The sequence below is a fragment of the Scaptodrosophila lebanonensis genome, unplaced genomic scaffold (genome assembly GCF_003285725.1).
Source record: "Scaptodrosophila lebanonensis strain 11010-0011.00,11010-0021.00 unplaced genomic scaffold, SlebRS2 tig00000053-arrow-pilon, whole genome shotgun sequence".
Taxonomy (NCBI): domain Eukaryota; kingdom Metazoa; phylum Arthropoda; class Insecta; order Diptera; family Drosophilidae; genus Scaptodrosophila; species Scaptodrosophila lebanonensis.
In genome coordinates this window covers 1007660-1021535 of record NW_022060548.1, presented here as the reverse complement: position 1 = coordinate 1021535, position 13876 = coordinate 1007660, and the positions used below count along the sequence as shown (strand labels likewise).

Genomic DNA, 13876 nt, shown 5'->3' with positions numbered 1-13876 from the left:
ACTGTGCTGCCACTAGTTTCCTCCTTTTTTCTTGTTGCTCTCCCACCAAAAACAAGATAGGGCCACACTCGTACAAGTTTACTTAATAACGGTTAACATTTATTAACATATTTATACCTTTATAGTAAATTCTTCATGTGTATATTGAGGTAATTCTGCGGTTTCTCCAAAAACGCACTTGTCTATACGGCTTGTGGGGCTGCCGGTACGTTCGAGCCACAATTTCCTATAAATCAAAATTTTATTTGGTTAGTACAAATGTACACAAGAACATATGTATATACAATTATGTATGTATGTACATATGTATGCTTACATTTCATGCATAGCATTTGAGTTGCCTTGAATTTCGCCCTTTACAGTTCCATCAGATGTATTCATACACCAGCCCCGAATGCCTAGAGACTGTGCCTTGCGCTGCGTATACTGTATGCAAATATTTATAATTAGTACATTGACAAATATAAATTGCGAGCCCGGCATTTACCATGCGAAATGAGACGCCTAAAAAATATGAAAATGATTAGTTTATCATAATTATTTATGTCATCTATACCTTGCACAATGCCAAAAACTTCAAACTCGCAGCTCTGCACAGCAACTGCGCCAGATTCGTGTTCATCTTCACCAGATTTTCTTTCAGTTGGCAGCGATGAGGAATTATTTCCCATCTTGTCCATAATGTCCCTTTTCTGTGACTGTCACAATATAATAATTGTTATCGTTGCACTTTCATAGCATACAGCAATTGAATATACACCCTATGAGTTATCGAATGTGTTTATTAATAAACCTGCCGCGCAAGTATGGAGAGTAAGTGCGCACAAGATTTGTTTCGGTCGGTTTAGAAAGTAGAAATACATAATAAAGATGCCGGCGTCACTTAAGAATTATGGTAACTGGATGATTCTAAAGAAGTTGGGCCAAGGAGGATTTGGCGAGGTATTGCACTGGCGCAATAGCCAAACCGGCCAGGAGATTGGTATGTTGTCTCCAGAACAAGTATTTTTCAATTCAACATTGTAGGCACGTACACACATGGACTTGTGTGTATGTGTGTGTGTGCGATTTTGAGTTCATACATATGTACATACATATGAATTGAATTTCCTAGAATTTTGGCTGATGCAAGCAATTGATATCAAAATTTATAAACAATCAATAAATACGTATGACAGGAAAAAGCAAAAAAGATTACAAAACATACTTAACATATGGGAAATATAAATCAAATTCCTTAACTTTAAGCCACGAAACGCCTCAAAGATGGCTCCTCCTTGAGCACTGACGAGCGGTGTAAGCTCTTTGATCGCTGGCGTCAAGAATACAATTGGACACGAAACCTTACGGAAATGCCGTACATAGTTCGTGGCATTTTCCTGGACGACACAGATCCTGCATTCATGAACTATCTGAACAGTAACCATGGCCACGATTTGCCTGTAATTGTCATGGAATATTGCAATGGTGGAGATGTGCGACGACTTCTTCAACAGGTAAAGTCCTGAAGTGCCTATTTATGCTGTTGTTGCTTTGTTACCCATTTTATTATTACTTTACAATAGCCGGAGAATGCGAATGGCTTAAGCGAGTTTGAGGTGCGAGAAATCCTTCGGTCGCTACGTTTGGCTCTCGAATATTTACACAGGCGCTACAGTATCTGCCATCGTGACCTTAAGCCGGATAACATTGTACTACACCGAGGTGATAATGGGAAAAGGCAATATAAATTAACCGATTTTGGTTTGGCCCGCCACAATCAAAACTTGAAGACATTGCAACAAAGCGTTGTTGGCACCATTCATTATTATGCGCCTGAAGTTGTCGATACGGGGCGGTACAATAACAAAGTAGACTACTGGTCTATGGGCATAATTGCTTTTGAACTCTGTTGCGGCCGCTTGCCCTTCATACCCCACTCCAGTCACTTCAACATCATAGTTAACGTAGGCAAAAAACCACGCGAATGCATTTCAATATCACAGGATCCGGATTCGACGTCCGAAAGTTTTATATTTCATAATGAATTGCCCAAAGAACGGCACTTAACCGAAGTCAGAGCAAAAAAAATGACCTACTGGCTTAGATCCGCTCTAGATGCCAAATACCAAACGCGTGGCACGTTCCACAACGACGATGAAAAGCCGGTAACTGATGAGGTACAAACGCCAGCAATATTCGCCGAACTTGACAAGCTGCTTGATTGCAAGGTCCTGACAGTGTTCGCAGCATGCAGCTATAAGTGCTTGGCCTATGAAATAACACCACAGCTCGCAACCATATCGGATTTGCAGCATCTAATTGCCCGGGACACTGGCATTGCGCAGGAATCTGTGGTATTATTGCTGCCCACGGGGCATCCCCATAAACGTATTACAGAACAGACACGTCCCGCTGATCTGTTTGTGGACCATTGGCAAGATACTAGTGGTAGGTCCCGTAGTTCCATACCGCCCGTAATGATCTATGTCTTAGATTTAAATGGCACCTATAATTTCCCGGAGCCGAACCTCACACCGCTGATGCGCCTGTTTATGCCCCCGACGGCAAAGCGCCTAGAAACCTGGATGTCCAAACAATTGGCTCTTGAGGTTAATTTTCTGCTCAGCGAGGAGCAGAGGAAATTTAAAATGCTTTTGCTGTCCTTAAGGGACCACGTCCTGACACTGGAGGATGCTCTGCTCACCTTTAAGCCGCACATTGAAGCGCTGAATGCCCAGAAGCTGAAATTTATGGGTGCTATAGATTATTTCCGTGCATTGCAAAATGCCGGACATGAGTTTTTTTTAAAGATGGTAAGTTGTATTTGTTATAAAGCTAGATAGATCCTCCTTATTTCTTTTTATTCCTATTTAAACTTTTACCCGTTTCCGAATACGGACAAAATTCGAAATCGCCCAAATTATAAACATAAATATCAGATCCTATTTATTTCGGGAAAAAATCCCTCTTGTACAAATTGGAAAAACGATTCCAAATGTAAATGCTTCAACACATTTGATTTAAATGGGAATATATAATTGGAAAATTGTTTAAACATACAATTTCCATTTAATAAAGACATTATTCTTCCATTCGTAGCTAATTTTTTGAGTTTTCAGTATCAAAACAATGCGCCTGGACTGTCGAATTGGGAAACGAAATGGGTGAATTTCTCATCCGCTTGGAATGTGATACGTGATTCCATCGATAGAATCATCGCACGCTTTGAATCGGTGCTGCGAGACGTGCGCAAACACGTCGATGACAAAATATGTGATAAAATGATCAATCAGGATCTTTATAAGGTGGAGAAGTTTCGTGCCACATATTTGAGGAGCTACGAACTGAAGGTGGTGGAGTTTCGTGAAATTCTTATCGCATTTGCCGAAGAACGTAATGAGGCTCTTAACAATCAATCTGTAAAATACTTGCGCGAAAGCACCTTCGAGTTGTACCGACAAACCATAAAAATAAGTTATACCATCCAAATGATAAAGAACAAGTGGCCAGATATGGAAAACCAATTCATGGCACTTCAATTGGAAGTGTGGAAGAACGCCGCCGACAATTCCAGACGCGCCTCAATCGCAGAATTGAATCACACAATGGGATCCCTCACTTTGGATGATTCTAGGGGTGAGATTCCCACTTTCTTTGATCCACAGACGCCTTCTTTGATTGATTCTGCGCTCAAATTGAAAGATCTGTAAGTATACAAATCGAATCCATCCATGTCCATCGAAAGGAATTTATTTTTTGATTTTATGTAATTTTCAGTTTGGTAAAAGAAATGGAAACTGACTAAAGCAAGCACCAATTGATATAGAATATTTCTTTTAGAGTTAGGAGTCAGCAAACAGGGATCATTGCCATATATTGGCGTCCTTTCTAAAAAATTAGTCATAAATTGGTTAATTTCACGTTTTTTCCAAAACCAAAGAAAACATAACAATTTTTTAAACTACTCGTATATAATTAGATATTGAGCCTTTTTATGACATTCATAATTCGTTAAGAGTATTTTATAATTATTTCTAATATTTTTACTTATCTGTTAAAGTATGCGCCTTTGAATACGTTGCATGCCAGCTATGATCAATGATTTTGTTGAACATATTCTTCGAAAGATTCAAGAAGAATAAATATTACATGTTATATTTTTACGTTATTTATTATTTGTTGGACATTATTTGAATTTATTTTTAACATAAATAAAAACTGAGACAGAATATACTTTGTATTCTTCGGATCCGCCTTTTCTCCATATATTACCGACGAGCTGCGGGAGTTAGAGAGGAATAAGCAAGTTTCAGAACAACAGGGAAGCAAACAAGGAACAAAATCCAGTCTAAATGGTTTGGCTGGAACTCCCAAAATACATACATAGATATCTTATATTAGTTTTTAATTGTTGTTTAAGTAGTTCCCCATTGTATAAAATATAAACACTCTCTTCAACATTGAATTATATTTGAAAACAAATTTTCTATGCCCAGCATTTTATTGGTTTCCCCGCATAATGTGGTGAAAAGCCCGTTAAAATTGTACACCTTAGGAGTTAAAAGTAAAGTCCGTAGATAAATGCATCCGTTTCGTTTAAATCAATCCAAATTCACAGCTCATCAATAATTGACAATATCTTTGACAGCAGCCAGACAGCGATGTTTGTCCGGTAAGTAGAAGGGTTCGAAGACATGGGGGAATGGCGTATCCCAGCCAGTGACTCTCTTAACTGGTGCCTCCAGGCGCAGAAAGCACTTCTCTTGTATATAAGCTGCCAGTTCGGAGCCAAAGCCTTGAGTGTAGGGCGCTTCATGGGCCACAACAACGCGTCCAGTTTTGCTGGCACTCTGAAAATGAATGATAAATATGTAAATAAATTAATCAGTCCTTTCAAAATAAATTTGAATTTTTGAATCTAGAGCTTCACTAATGTTCCACTTCTAAAGTCCAATATCTAACAATATACTTGTAGATTCCACACAATTCATGGAGTTAGGAATTCGCTTACATTGCAAACAGTGTCACGATCCCAAGGTAGAATGGATACCAAGTCGATGACCTCACAATCAACATTTAGCTCCTTCTTCGCCAGATCAGCCACCTAAAAGAGTTGTGGATTAGCTATATATATATATTCTCATGTCAAAGGAAATTGCAATTGTAATCACCTCGAGCAGCACATGGACTTGTGTGCCCCAACCGATTAGAGTTACGTCATTGCCTTCACGTAAAATATCGGCTTTGCCCAGCTCTGACGTGTAGACGCCCGTAGGGACCTGCTCCACAGCCGCCCGGTATAGGGTTTTGGGTTCAAAAACAATACAGGGATTGGGATCTTTGATGCAGGCGAGCAGCAAGCCCTTAGCCTTGATTGGCCCACGAGGTATGACGACTTTGAGGCCAGGTGTGTGGGCAAAATACGCCTCCGGACTTTGGGAGTGATAGAGGGCACCATGTCCGACTGCTCCGCATGGAGCGCGAATAGTGAGCGAGCCGCAATCGTACATGCCACCGCTTCTATAACGATATTTGGCCGCCTCGTTTACGATCTGATCGAAAGCTGGAAATATATAGTCGGCAAACTGGATTTCCGCTATCGCCGTGGCGCCCGCATTTGCTACACCAATCGCAAATCCGGCAATTCCCTGCTCGCAAAGCGGAGTGTTAAACACACGCTGCTTTCCATATTTATCACGGAGATTCATAGAGCAGCGGAAGACGCCGCCAAAGCCAACATCTTCGCCAAACAGCAGTGCAGACGGATCCTCGTCCAGTGCTATATCCATGGCCTGGTTTATGGCCTGAAACATGTTCATTTTCTGCAGATCCCCCTTATCCGAAGTCGCCGTTGTGGGGTAGTAAGTAAAATGCGATCTTGCCAGTGCGGGGGGTGCCGTCTTTAGGGCATTGAAGAGGCCCCTGGCCAGATTGACAGACACTTTCATGTTGTGTTGGCGAATATTTCTGCAGTTTACACCCCACGCGAACATGAATTAAACACCAATTCCTCCCCTTATCAATGTTATGTAAGGTAGAGTTGAGGATCAGCTGCTCACCTGTTGTGCCGACCATCGTTGCCAGATCGTAAACATCTGCTTGGCTTTTAAAATAATTATAATAATCTTTTGATGTATTCTCGAAACTTAAAAACTGATCATGTTTATACTGAATTTTCTATTCGTAGTAACGGCTTCGTAGTTAACGGCTTTTTGTTTTCTTTGAAAATGCAATAGCAGGAAGTGCTTATGCCAAACAAAAGCTGGGTTCTACGTTACACCAGCGAGCATTGAATCGATAACCAAATGCAATTGTGAACTGGCTCATTTCAAAAGTGCTTATTGTTTTTGCCAACTAAAAGTGAGACGCATTCAATTGTTATATTAATAATTATTACGAATCGGAGGTAGAATTCTAAAAATGACTACTCTATTCGCGGGCGTGCATATAAAAAGTAAAACGAATGGAGTTTATCCTCTGCACAACATCGATTTAGAGAAGAATGTGATGTATTTGAAGGAATATATAATTAAGGAATTAAAATTGCAGCTATACGCCAATGACGTAGGTAAGTACAAAACCGCAAACTCATTGTATATACATACTTAATTATGCTGAAATGTTTGTATTTATATATTCCTTTGTAGAAATATTGTACAATGGTCTGCTGCTCAATGACTCTCAAGTCCTGAGAGACACAATGAAACCGAATGCAGTGATCCATTGTTTCCGTAAAATGAAGAATTATGAGCCCTATGTGCCGCCACCCGCATCCGAAATAAACACAAAGCACATACAGGAGCTATTTTCGTTGACATCGCATTTGCAAATAAGTGTGCAATCCCGCGTGAATATACTTCAGAAGATACTGGCTGAGTATCCGGAATTCCGACGCAATTTGGGTGCTCAGGCCCTGATACGCGACTCGGTGTTGTTTAATACCCTCCATGAGCCCGAGGTGGTGCAGCGTTTGGTGCGGGATTACCCCCTGATATGTGAGGCAACACCCTTTATTGTGGAGACCATACGCAAGGAGCTAGCCCGCAACAGCTCGGCCACACACTGTAAGTTAGGATGTTCGTCGAGACAGTCACATTACTTAAACACTTCTATTCGCCGTTGCAGTTCAAGAGCAAGCCGCGTCGGAGTCTACCACATCGTCGGAGGAGGAGAACTCCTTGGGGGCTGGTAGCAGCAGCAGTGGCGGCAGCAGCACCACAGCCGCTACACGTCGGGATGAGTTGGCCAACATACGTCAGATTAGTCGGCTACAGTTGGCAAACGCATTGGCTGGAGCCATGGGCTCCTTCAACTCTCTCTCGAACATAGCGCAACGGAATGTGGATGAAGCCTTGCATACTGGCGATCGCCCACGGACTACTTCGGCTCCTAGCACAGCTTCCTCCAGTGCGGCTGCCGCAGGCGCAGGCACAGATCGCAGTGGCATTTCATCGGAACTGTTTCGTAATGAGCTCGCACGTGCTTTTCAATCCTTGCAGCACCAGCCCACACAAACGACAGCGGCAGGAGCCGAACGCATGGATATGGAGGGCATTGTGGAGCAGCCGGCGGCAGAAGCTTTGCAAGACTTGGATGATGATGATGCCGCCGCTGGAGATGATAGCGATGTTCTTCCACGAATCTATCGTCGCCACAGATTCACCGAACAACTGCGCACAATGGCCGCCATGGGTTTCATCAATCACAGTCAGAATGCCAATTATTTGAATCTGACAGACGGAAATGTCGAGCATGCCATTAATCTTTTAATGCTCGGCATGAACTGATTGCCTAGATTCTTATACTCTCCTATTATTCTTTGTAGCTGCTATGTTTATGCGAAGTGCTCGACACGTTAGGTTCAAAACTCAGATATCGCTTTATCTGCCTGCTAATTGAGATCTATATAATTCGTCTTAAAAGTGAATTCTGATTAGGAAATGTTCTGCATCAGAAAATAATAATATAAAAAAAAAAGATAGAGCTGTTAACTTTTAAAAGTGTTAAAAGAACATTTTTAGACTCTTAGATATGAGGGAAATATTTCAAATCCAAATAGCTTGATCGATTTCAATTACAGGAAATCCAATGCAACGGTACCGGTTTTCAGCTCCATAGCTTTTAAACAGTACCAATTAAAACAAATCAGATGGACGGACATGGCAATATACATTTTTTTGAATATCATCTAATTTAATTTAGTCACATATGTCTTCTATAATTTGATCCCCAAAAATGTATAAATGCTGGCAACCCGCCGTTCTTGAACTTCGTATAATCATAGTTACTTTCTAGTTATACTTATAAATATATATGAATGTGCATAAATTATTTATCGTTTGGTAGCTACTGTACAAAGCCGATTTCGAACTACATATACATATATATCCCATATATACGCTAGTACTGTATTATCTCTTTCATTTCACTGAAGCCTGCAGAAGGGGGTAATAAAAATAATAAAAATACGATAACTTTATAGCTATGTGTATAATGACGAGCGTGTATTGTTTCATGCCATATCAAAAAATTGAACTAGTTAATTAAATAGTCTAGCGCCTTATCCTTATTATTGTTGAATTTCAAAAGCGCAGCCGAGATTTTTGTTTCATCAAAACCGAGATCCACCAGCTCGCTTAAGGGTATCAAATGTTCGATTATCTGAAATGAAAATTAAACAAATAATTAAGAGGGCTCCAAATTAAAAGAACATTTTAATAGAAAAGTCTTGGGAACTTAACGATTTCCCCAATCATTAGTTATATAACAATTTTGAAAGTCTATCTAAAAAACAGCATCTAAGAAAGTCTGGAACCCTTCGGTTTTAGTTTAGTTTTGGAAAGGGTTTTAAAGGGAAGATTTTGAAAAATTGAAATATAAATATCTAAGAAAAACTTGGGAACTATACGTTTTTGTTTACTATGAAGATTAATCGAGGAGTAAAGGACAATAATACCTTGTTTGGGCAATTCTTTAGCATAAAACTGAATCGAATAGAGGAGGATCGTTCCCAACAATGCAGAAACTATGTAACTACTATATATAAGCTCACAAATCACGTTCACTTTGAAATAAAATCTACGGGTAGATGAGCGCGGAAGAATAATAAAAATGATTGAAATTTCTTCACAGTCTCACCTTCTTATCGTCAATTCCGCAAATGCTCACAACCTTGGCCACACGCTCCAGCGGGAATCCCATACCACTGATGCTTTGGGCGAGTTTCTGGGCCGGCACAGCCAGCTCACTGAAGACGTTGAGGCGGGGCAGGGACTGAAGACTGTCCGGATTGTGCATCTGCTCCGAATTGTGGCTGTTGTTGCGCGCACGTCGCTTCTCCGGCTGCAGTTCCGTCTTCAGCTCACGTAAAATATCTGGGACGCTTTTGGACTTGAGTGCAGCATCCACATCGGAAGCGGCCAATGTGGTCGACACGAGTGTGGAGGCAAGCGGCTGAGGCTGATGCGTGGGCGTGCCATAACCATTGACATAAGGCTGTGGCTGTGGCTGTTGCTGAGTCATTAGATAATTTTGATTGCTATAAAGCTGGGGCTGATAATAATAATGCTGGTTGTAGCCCATCTGATAAGCTTGGAGATGCTGCTGGAGAGGCGGCAGCGTGTAAGGCGACGACATCGATGTGGGCGTGGCTGCATGGGAATAGAGTGGCGCATAATTGTTACAGTTCGGCGTAGCCTGAGGTTGCGTCTCCACTGGTTGGGTGGCTGGAATGTCTGCTGAGTAATTGTCAGTGGCTTTGGTATCTGACTGCGTTATTATGGTTGCTGGCACCGCCTCCTCCGTTTCCCCCTCCACAGTCTGCGCCTTCAGCTGCGTATTGTGCAGCACTTGGGCGAGCACATCCAAGTCGTTGATGGTTTTTAGCTCGATTATATCGAATGGCGTGGAGTTCATGTTGTATTCGAAATCTGCATAGTTCAGCGAGCTGTTGCGTTTATGCAGCGTTGTGGTTGTCGCTTGCGTTGTCGCGCCGCTTAGCACAGTGGGCTGCAGAATTGTATGGAAACTATATGGGTTTATTGACTTTGGTTCCACGGTCACGGCCGTTTGTTTGTTGTTGTCGTCATGTGACTCACTGCCACTAATTGACGTTTCTGTTGTTGTTGCTGTTGCTGTAGCTGCTGCCACCTCTTTGAGTTGGGTTTCCTTACCGCCACACGTTTCTTCATCTTCGCTATCGGATGACAGATCTGCTGCACTCGGATACTCGACGGCGCCCAACATTTCCTTTTGCTGTGCCTCGATAGCCCGCTGGAACGCAAGGTTGCGTCGCTCCTGACGCTGGTGACGTTCCTCCTGCTGCTGGTGCCGCAACTGACGCCAACGTTGCGCTTTGCTAAGCACATCGCGCTCCAGCTGGAAGTCATATTGGTAGTCTGGATGTTCGTCATAATAGTTCTCACTGTATTGTTGCAATCGGTTGACAACGGTCTGTGGCAATTGGTAGACGGGCGGCGGTGGTTTGTAACGTTCAACTATTTTTACGGGCACATTTTCCATGTTATTTTTCGCCACCAAAATGCGCACACACGGCGAATTTTATTAATTAATTTAGCAACGCACTTTGTTACTACGCTTTTTCCTTCGACCCCTCTTTTGTTTTTGCATAAATGAACCGGTTTCGCGAACTAAACTGCGAACCGCTTATCGATACATCATATGGCTATGGCGCCGTATGAGACGGAGAATATTTATTTAAATGTTAGACCGAGATGACTTAATCTTGATCATTTTAAAGAAGACCTATAGGAAATTGTAAATTACTTAGTATATTAGTGGGATTCTTGAATTTGATTAACATTTGTAACTCCTTTTGTTGAACAGCTGTTCATAAAAATTAAGCAATGTGAACACTCAACATCCTCAGTTTCCAGTTTGATTCCAAATATTATTATATTATCTTTATAGTGATGCCTCCTCAAATATATTCAATATGTTTGAATATTTGAATTACGAATAATTATTAATAAAAATAATTTGTAATCTGCATAATCATAAAACTATTAAAATCTCTTCTAGCGACGGCCATATCATTGCTCCATTAACTATCGACTGCAGCTGAAAAAGACAACATTTTCGATGGTCTGCATAGTGCCATCACTATATTTAGCTGTTTTGTGCGGCAAATTCTTGGGCATGTAATTGTTTAAATACAAAATCCATTTGTCCATGCCCATTGCAAAATGTGTGATCTTGAGCTGGATCCCGACAAGATCCAGCAGGAGATCATCGAGTTGCTGTTGTCCGTGGGATCAGAAGTGAGCGATGGCAACGCTTTGCTTCTCAATCAGGAAATGCAAAGGATGTTGGAACAAATACAAATGCAAATAATGAATACGCTGAGTACGGTGCGAGCCCGATATGAGCGCAACGAGCAAATACTGATGCGCCGACTGCAGCCACGAAAGCGGAGGGCCTGCAATGACAACCAAAATATTGGCATAAGTGGAGCTGTGCTGAGAGGCGGGAGTTTCCGTTTTAAGGGAAACCTATATTTTCGAGATATGGACGGACGCAGTTGTCCCAACAATTCGGACTACGAGAAGCGCTGTTGTAGCGAAATGTTTCCAACAGATTTCGACATGCGCTCAAAGCACGTCTGGACCGTATTGGACAAGAAGAACATTGTGATGGGCATTAAGTCGCAGGTAAGCTGACTGGGATTCACAAATGGAAAACAATCATACATTTCTATTTCTCAACACCTTCAGTTGATGGAACATAAGCGTTTCAACGCAAATGGCCTAAAGGACAACAAAGTAAAAAAAAACATTAATTTGCATTCAAAAACATTGTTAACTATGCTCTCTGAAGTTAAATACGACAACAGCTTTAAAATCGATTGGTTAGAGATTAGTTCCTTGAACGTAGACTATCGCCACTCGGCTTACAGCTGTGAGGCCATGTGGAATGTATACCTAAGTCCTGAGATTAGGCGTACCAAATGGTCGCAGGAGGAGGATGAGTGCCTATTGAAGCTGGTTAAGGAGCATAATGGCTCTAACTGGCCGGCAATTGCCGAAAAAATGAACAATCGTTCGGACTATCTGTGCTATTTGCGTTATCAGGAGAAACTGCGTTTCTATGACGACGCGAATAGAGCGCACAAATGGAACCACAAGGATGACGAACGCCTCAGAGCAATTGTAGCAAAATATACAACAAACGGTTTTACCGAATGGGCCAGTGTTTTGGCCCACTTTCCGGGAAAGGCTAAGTCCACGCTGATTGGACGCTATACCTATGTTCTGCATCCAAACATTTCTCATGGTAAGTATGTAGAAATGCTATAAAATGGACCTTAATATTACAAAAATATCTAAGATCGAGTACGAATTAAAACTTAAACTAAACAATAATAATTTCATTGTTCGATCTTGCAGAACCCTTTACGGTGGATGAGGATATTATGCTTTATGCGGCTGTGGAAGAATACAATGGCAGATTTTATTCGATCCCGCGCTCGATGTTTCCAAAGCGATCTTTGACCCAACTACGTACCCGTTATTTTAATGTTTTGGCGCAGCGTCATAAAACCGATTCCTGGTCGATAGAAGACGATAAGAAACTTATTGATTTTGTAGCCAAAAATGGCCAATCTGCGTGGCTCGATTGTGCCGAACATTTGGGAAATCACACGCGGACCAGCTGCCGTACACGCTTTTTGGTCATCAAGCGATATCTGGAACGTTGCCCTAATGCAAAGGTGGAGGACATTCCGCGACGTCGTCCACATAAAAATACTATTGTTACCCAAGAGAATTGGGCGCAGCGCCTTGAGGAATGGAGACAGGATCCAAAATCCCTGGAGCCACAGAAGAAACGCATGAAAGTGGAAAACATATGGGAGAAACAAATGCCGAAAGGCATCGATCTTCAAGTCTATGATTACTTTAAATATGGGTACAATCTGCAATTGGATTACCACCCCAAAGTTACACTGCCGAAAGATAATGTCAATCTTTGTCAGGTCATAAGCACATTATTCTTCAATCCACCTGATCCTGGAGCCTTCAAGAAAATAAGAAGCACGGGCGTGCCGGCGCCTTTGTGTCGCTGCTATACTCAAATGGTTCGAGAACTACAGCTGCCCCTTCTAGAACCAAAAACTCAAGTCCTACCACCTAATTGGTCCACACTAATGGGATTTCGTACCCTTTGCATAGTGTCTAGCTTTTTTGGGCTAGAGGAAGAGCCACAGGTAGATCTGGTGTATGATGAATGCACTCCGGCAGTGCAACTCTTCCGACAACGCCTGCGTGCCCTCTTCTTTCGCGTCGCCCTCTTGACTCGATTGAGTCCGAATCATATTGAGGGAATGTCGACATATCTCGAGGCCCTACCAAAACCTGTAAATGAGCTGAAAAATGTGAGAACCACAATAGAAGAACGAAATAATAACAGGGAGATTTCCAAAAGGCGAAGAGTTACCGAAGTAAAAGCGGAAGTACAGAGCGATGAGGAGAATGAAAGTCATACTGTCACATTCGAGATCGTTAATGGTAACGAGTCTGATGAATCAAGTCAGATATTGGGATATTGATCGAAGTAAAATAACATTTATTTTAAATTTGGGCTATTGAGTAGAATGTTAACATTCCTTATTTTAAATGTGTAATTTGTAAGACTACAAGGTAGACGACATTGTCTTTCGATTCCAACAAATAATTTTGACTCTATAAAACAACCAACACTGTTACAAAGCACAAAATAAAACCACGGAAATAAAACATTTTATATCAGCTCTTTGTAATATTCTAAATAATTGGTCATTCTATTTTTCTTATGGACTCGGGTCAACCGAAAAATTCGTACGATTAGAGCTGTCAAGTAACTTAAGCTCTGAATAATAAGGAAATTTACATAAAATGCA

At 41.5% G+C, this 13876-nt stretch overlaps 6 protein-coding genes across 7 annotated transcripts; 3 read left to right on the top strand and 3 right to left on the bottom strand.

Moving 5' to 3' along the window:
- Window positions 1–77: 77 nt before the first annotated feature.
- On the bottom strand, window positions 78–806 carry LOC115624315 (acylphosphatase-1). The gene is made up of 4 exons (XM_030518944.1): window positions 557–806; window positions 488–504; window positions 317–426; window positions 78–226 (listed from the first exon to the last, which is right to left on the bottom strand). The coding sequence occupies exons 1-4, from the start codon at window positions 678–680 to the stop codon at window positions 112–114; spliced, it is 366 nt and encodes a 121-aa protein (XP_030374804.1). The 5' UTR covers window positions 681–806; the 3' UTR covers window positions 78–111.
- A 36-nt stretch (window positions 807–842) lies between these two features.
- On the top strand, window positions 843–4325 carry LOC115624311 (inhibitor of nuclear factor kappa-B kinase subunit beta). 2 transcript variants are annotated; one of them, XM_030518935.1, is made up of 5 exons: window positions 843–982; window positions 1249–1496; window positions 1566–2795; window positions 3102–3688; window positions 3760–4325. In XM_030518935.1, the coding sequence occupies exons 1-5, from the start codon at window positions 871–873 to the stop codon at window positions 3785–3787; spliced, it is 2205 nt and encodes a 734-aa protein (XP_030374795.1). In that variant the 5' UTR covers window positions 843–870; the 3' UTR covers window positions 3788–4325. The 2 variants fall into 2 exon arrangements, with proteins under 2 accessions (XP_030374795.1, XP_030374796.1); XM_030518936.1 differs by lacking the exon at window positions 3760–4325 and having other exon boundaries at window positions 3082–3121.
- Window positions 4326–4435: 110 nt separating this feature from the next.
- LOC115624314 (2-oxoisovalerate dehydrogenase subunit beta, mitochondrial) lies at window positions 4436–6004 on the bottom strand. Its single transcript, XM_030518943.1, has 3 exons — window positions 5154–6004; window positions 4994–5086; window positions 4436–4832 (listed from the first exon to the last, which is right to left on the bottom strand). Exons 1-3 carry the CDS (start codon window positions 5973–5975, stop codon window positions 4605–4607), a joined length of 1143 nt encoding a protein of 380 aa, XP_030374803.1. The 5' UTR covers window positions 5976–6004; the 3' UTR covers window positions 4436–4604.
- A 330-nt stretch (window positions 6005–6334) lies between these two features.
- LOC115624134 lies at window positions 6335–8376 on the top strand. Its single transcript, XM_030518730.1, has 3 exons — window positions 6335–6550; window positions 6630–7046; window positions 7108–8376. The coding sequence occupies exons 1-3, from the start codon at window positions 6403–6405 to the stop codon at window positions 7767–7769; spliced, it is 1227 nt and encodes a 408-aa protein (XP_030374590.1). The 5' UTR covers window positions 6335–6402; the 3' UTR covers window positions 7770–8376.
- Window positions 8377–8453: 77 nt separating this feature from the next.
- On the bottom strand, window positions 8454–10608 carry LOC115624133 (ubiquitin-associated protein 1). Its single transcript, XM_030518729.1, has 2 exons — window positions 9121–10608; window positions 8454–8643 (listed from the first exon to the last, which is right to left on the bottom strand). Exons 1-2 carry the CDS (start codon window positions 10501–10503, stop codon window positions 8518–8520), a joined length of 1509 nt encoding a protein of 502 aa, XP_030374589.1. The 5' UTR covers window positions 10504–10608; the 3' UTR covers window positions 8454–8517.
- A 502-nt stretch (window positions 10609–11110) lies between these two features.
- LOC115623683 (snRNA-activating protein complex subunit 4) lies at window positions 11111–13765 on the top strand. Its single transcript, XM_030518153.1, has 3 exons — window positions 11111–11651; window positions 11715–12273; window positions 12387–13765. The coding sequence occupies exons 1-3, from the start codon at window positions 11187–11189 to the stop codon at window positions 13544–13546; spliced, it is 2184 nt and encodes a 727-aa protein (XP_030374013.1). The 5' UTR covers window positions 11111–11186; the 3' UTR covers window positions 13547–13765.
- The last annotated feature ends 111 nt before the right edge of the window (window positions 13766–13876 follow it).

What these genes read in the sequence shown, in the direction of transcription:
- LOC115624315 (XM_030518944.1), bottom strand. Translation starts at nt 680, where the DNA reads ATGGACAAGATGGGAAATAATTCCTCATCGCTGCCAACTGAAAGAAAA. An exon ending in TCAAATGCTATGCATGAAAT is followed by an intron (nt 227 to 316) that starts GTAAGCATACAT and finishes TTTGATTTATAG; the next exon opens with GAAATTGTGGCTCGAACGTA.
- LOC115624311 (XM_030518935.1), top strand. Translation starts at nt 871, where the DNA reads ATGCCGGCGTCACTTAAGAATTATGGTAACTGGATGATTCTAAAGAAG. An exon ending in TGCGACGACTTCTTCAACAG is followed by an intron (nt 1,497 to 1,565) that starts GTAAAGTCCTGA and finishes ACTTTACAATAG; the next exon opens with CCGGAGAATGCGAATGGCTT. An exon ending in ATGAGTTTTTTTTAAAGATG is followed by an intron (nt 2,796 to 3,101) that starts GTAAGTTGTATT and finishes TTGAGTTTTCAG; the next exon opens with TATCAAAACAATGCGCCTGG.
- LOC115624314 (XM_030518943.1), bottom strand. Translation starts at nt 5,975, where the DNA reads ATGTTCGCGTGGGGTGTAAACTGCAGAAATATTCGCCAACACAACATG. An exon ending in AAGTCCATGTGCTGCTCGAG is followed by an intron (nt 5,087 to 5,153) that starts GTGATTACAATT and finishes CAACTCTTTTAG; the next exon opens with GTGGCTGATCTGGCGAAGAA. An exon ending in ATCGTGACACTGTTTGCAAT is followed by an intron (nt 4,833 to 4,993) that starts GTAAGCGAATTC and finishes ATTCATTTTCAG; the next exon opens with AGTGCCAGCAAAACTGGACG.
- LOC115624134 (XM_030518730.1), top strand. Translation starts at nt 6,403, where the DNA reads ATGACTACTCTATTCGCGGGCGTGCATATAAAAAGTAAAACGAATGGA. An exon ending in GCTATACGCCAATGACGTAG is followed by an intron (nt 6,551 to 6,629) that starts GTAAGTACAAAA and finishes ATTCCTTTGTAG; the next exon opens with AAATATTGTACAATGGTCTG. An exon ending in CAACAGCTCGGCCACACACT is followed by an intron (nt 7,047 to 7,107) that starts GTAAGTTAGGAT and finishes TCGCCGTTGCAG; the next exon opens with TTCAAGAGCAAGCCGCGTCG.
- LOC115624133 (XM_030518729.1), bottom strand. Translation starts at nt 10,503, where the DNA reads ATGGAAAATGTGCCCGTAAAAATAGTTGAACGTTACAAACCACCGCCG. An exon ending in GCGGAATTGACGATAAGAAG is followed by an intron (nt 8,644 to 9,120) that starts GTGAGACTGTGA and finishes TTTTCATTTCAG; the next exon opens with ATAATCGAACATTTGATACC.
- LOC115623683 (XM_030518153.1), top strand. Translation starts at nt 11,187, where the DNA reads ATGTGTGATCTTGAGCTGGATCCCGACAAGATCCAGCAGGAGATCATC. An exon ending in TGATGGGCATTAAGTCGCAG is followed by an intron (nt 11,652 to 11,714) that starts GTAAGCTGACTG and finishes CAACACCTTCAG; the next exon opens with TTGATGGAACATAAGCGTTT. An exon ending in GCATCCAAACATTTCTCATG is followed by an intron (nt 12,274 to 12,386) that starts GTAAGTATGTAG and finishes TCGATCTTGCAG; the next exon opens with AACCCTTTACGGTGGATGAG.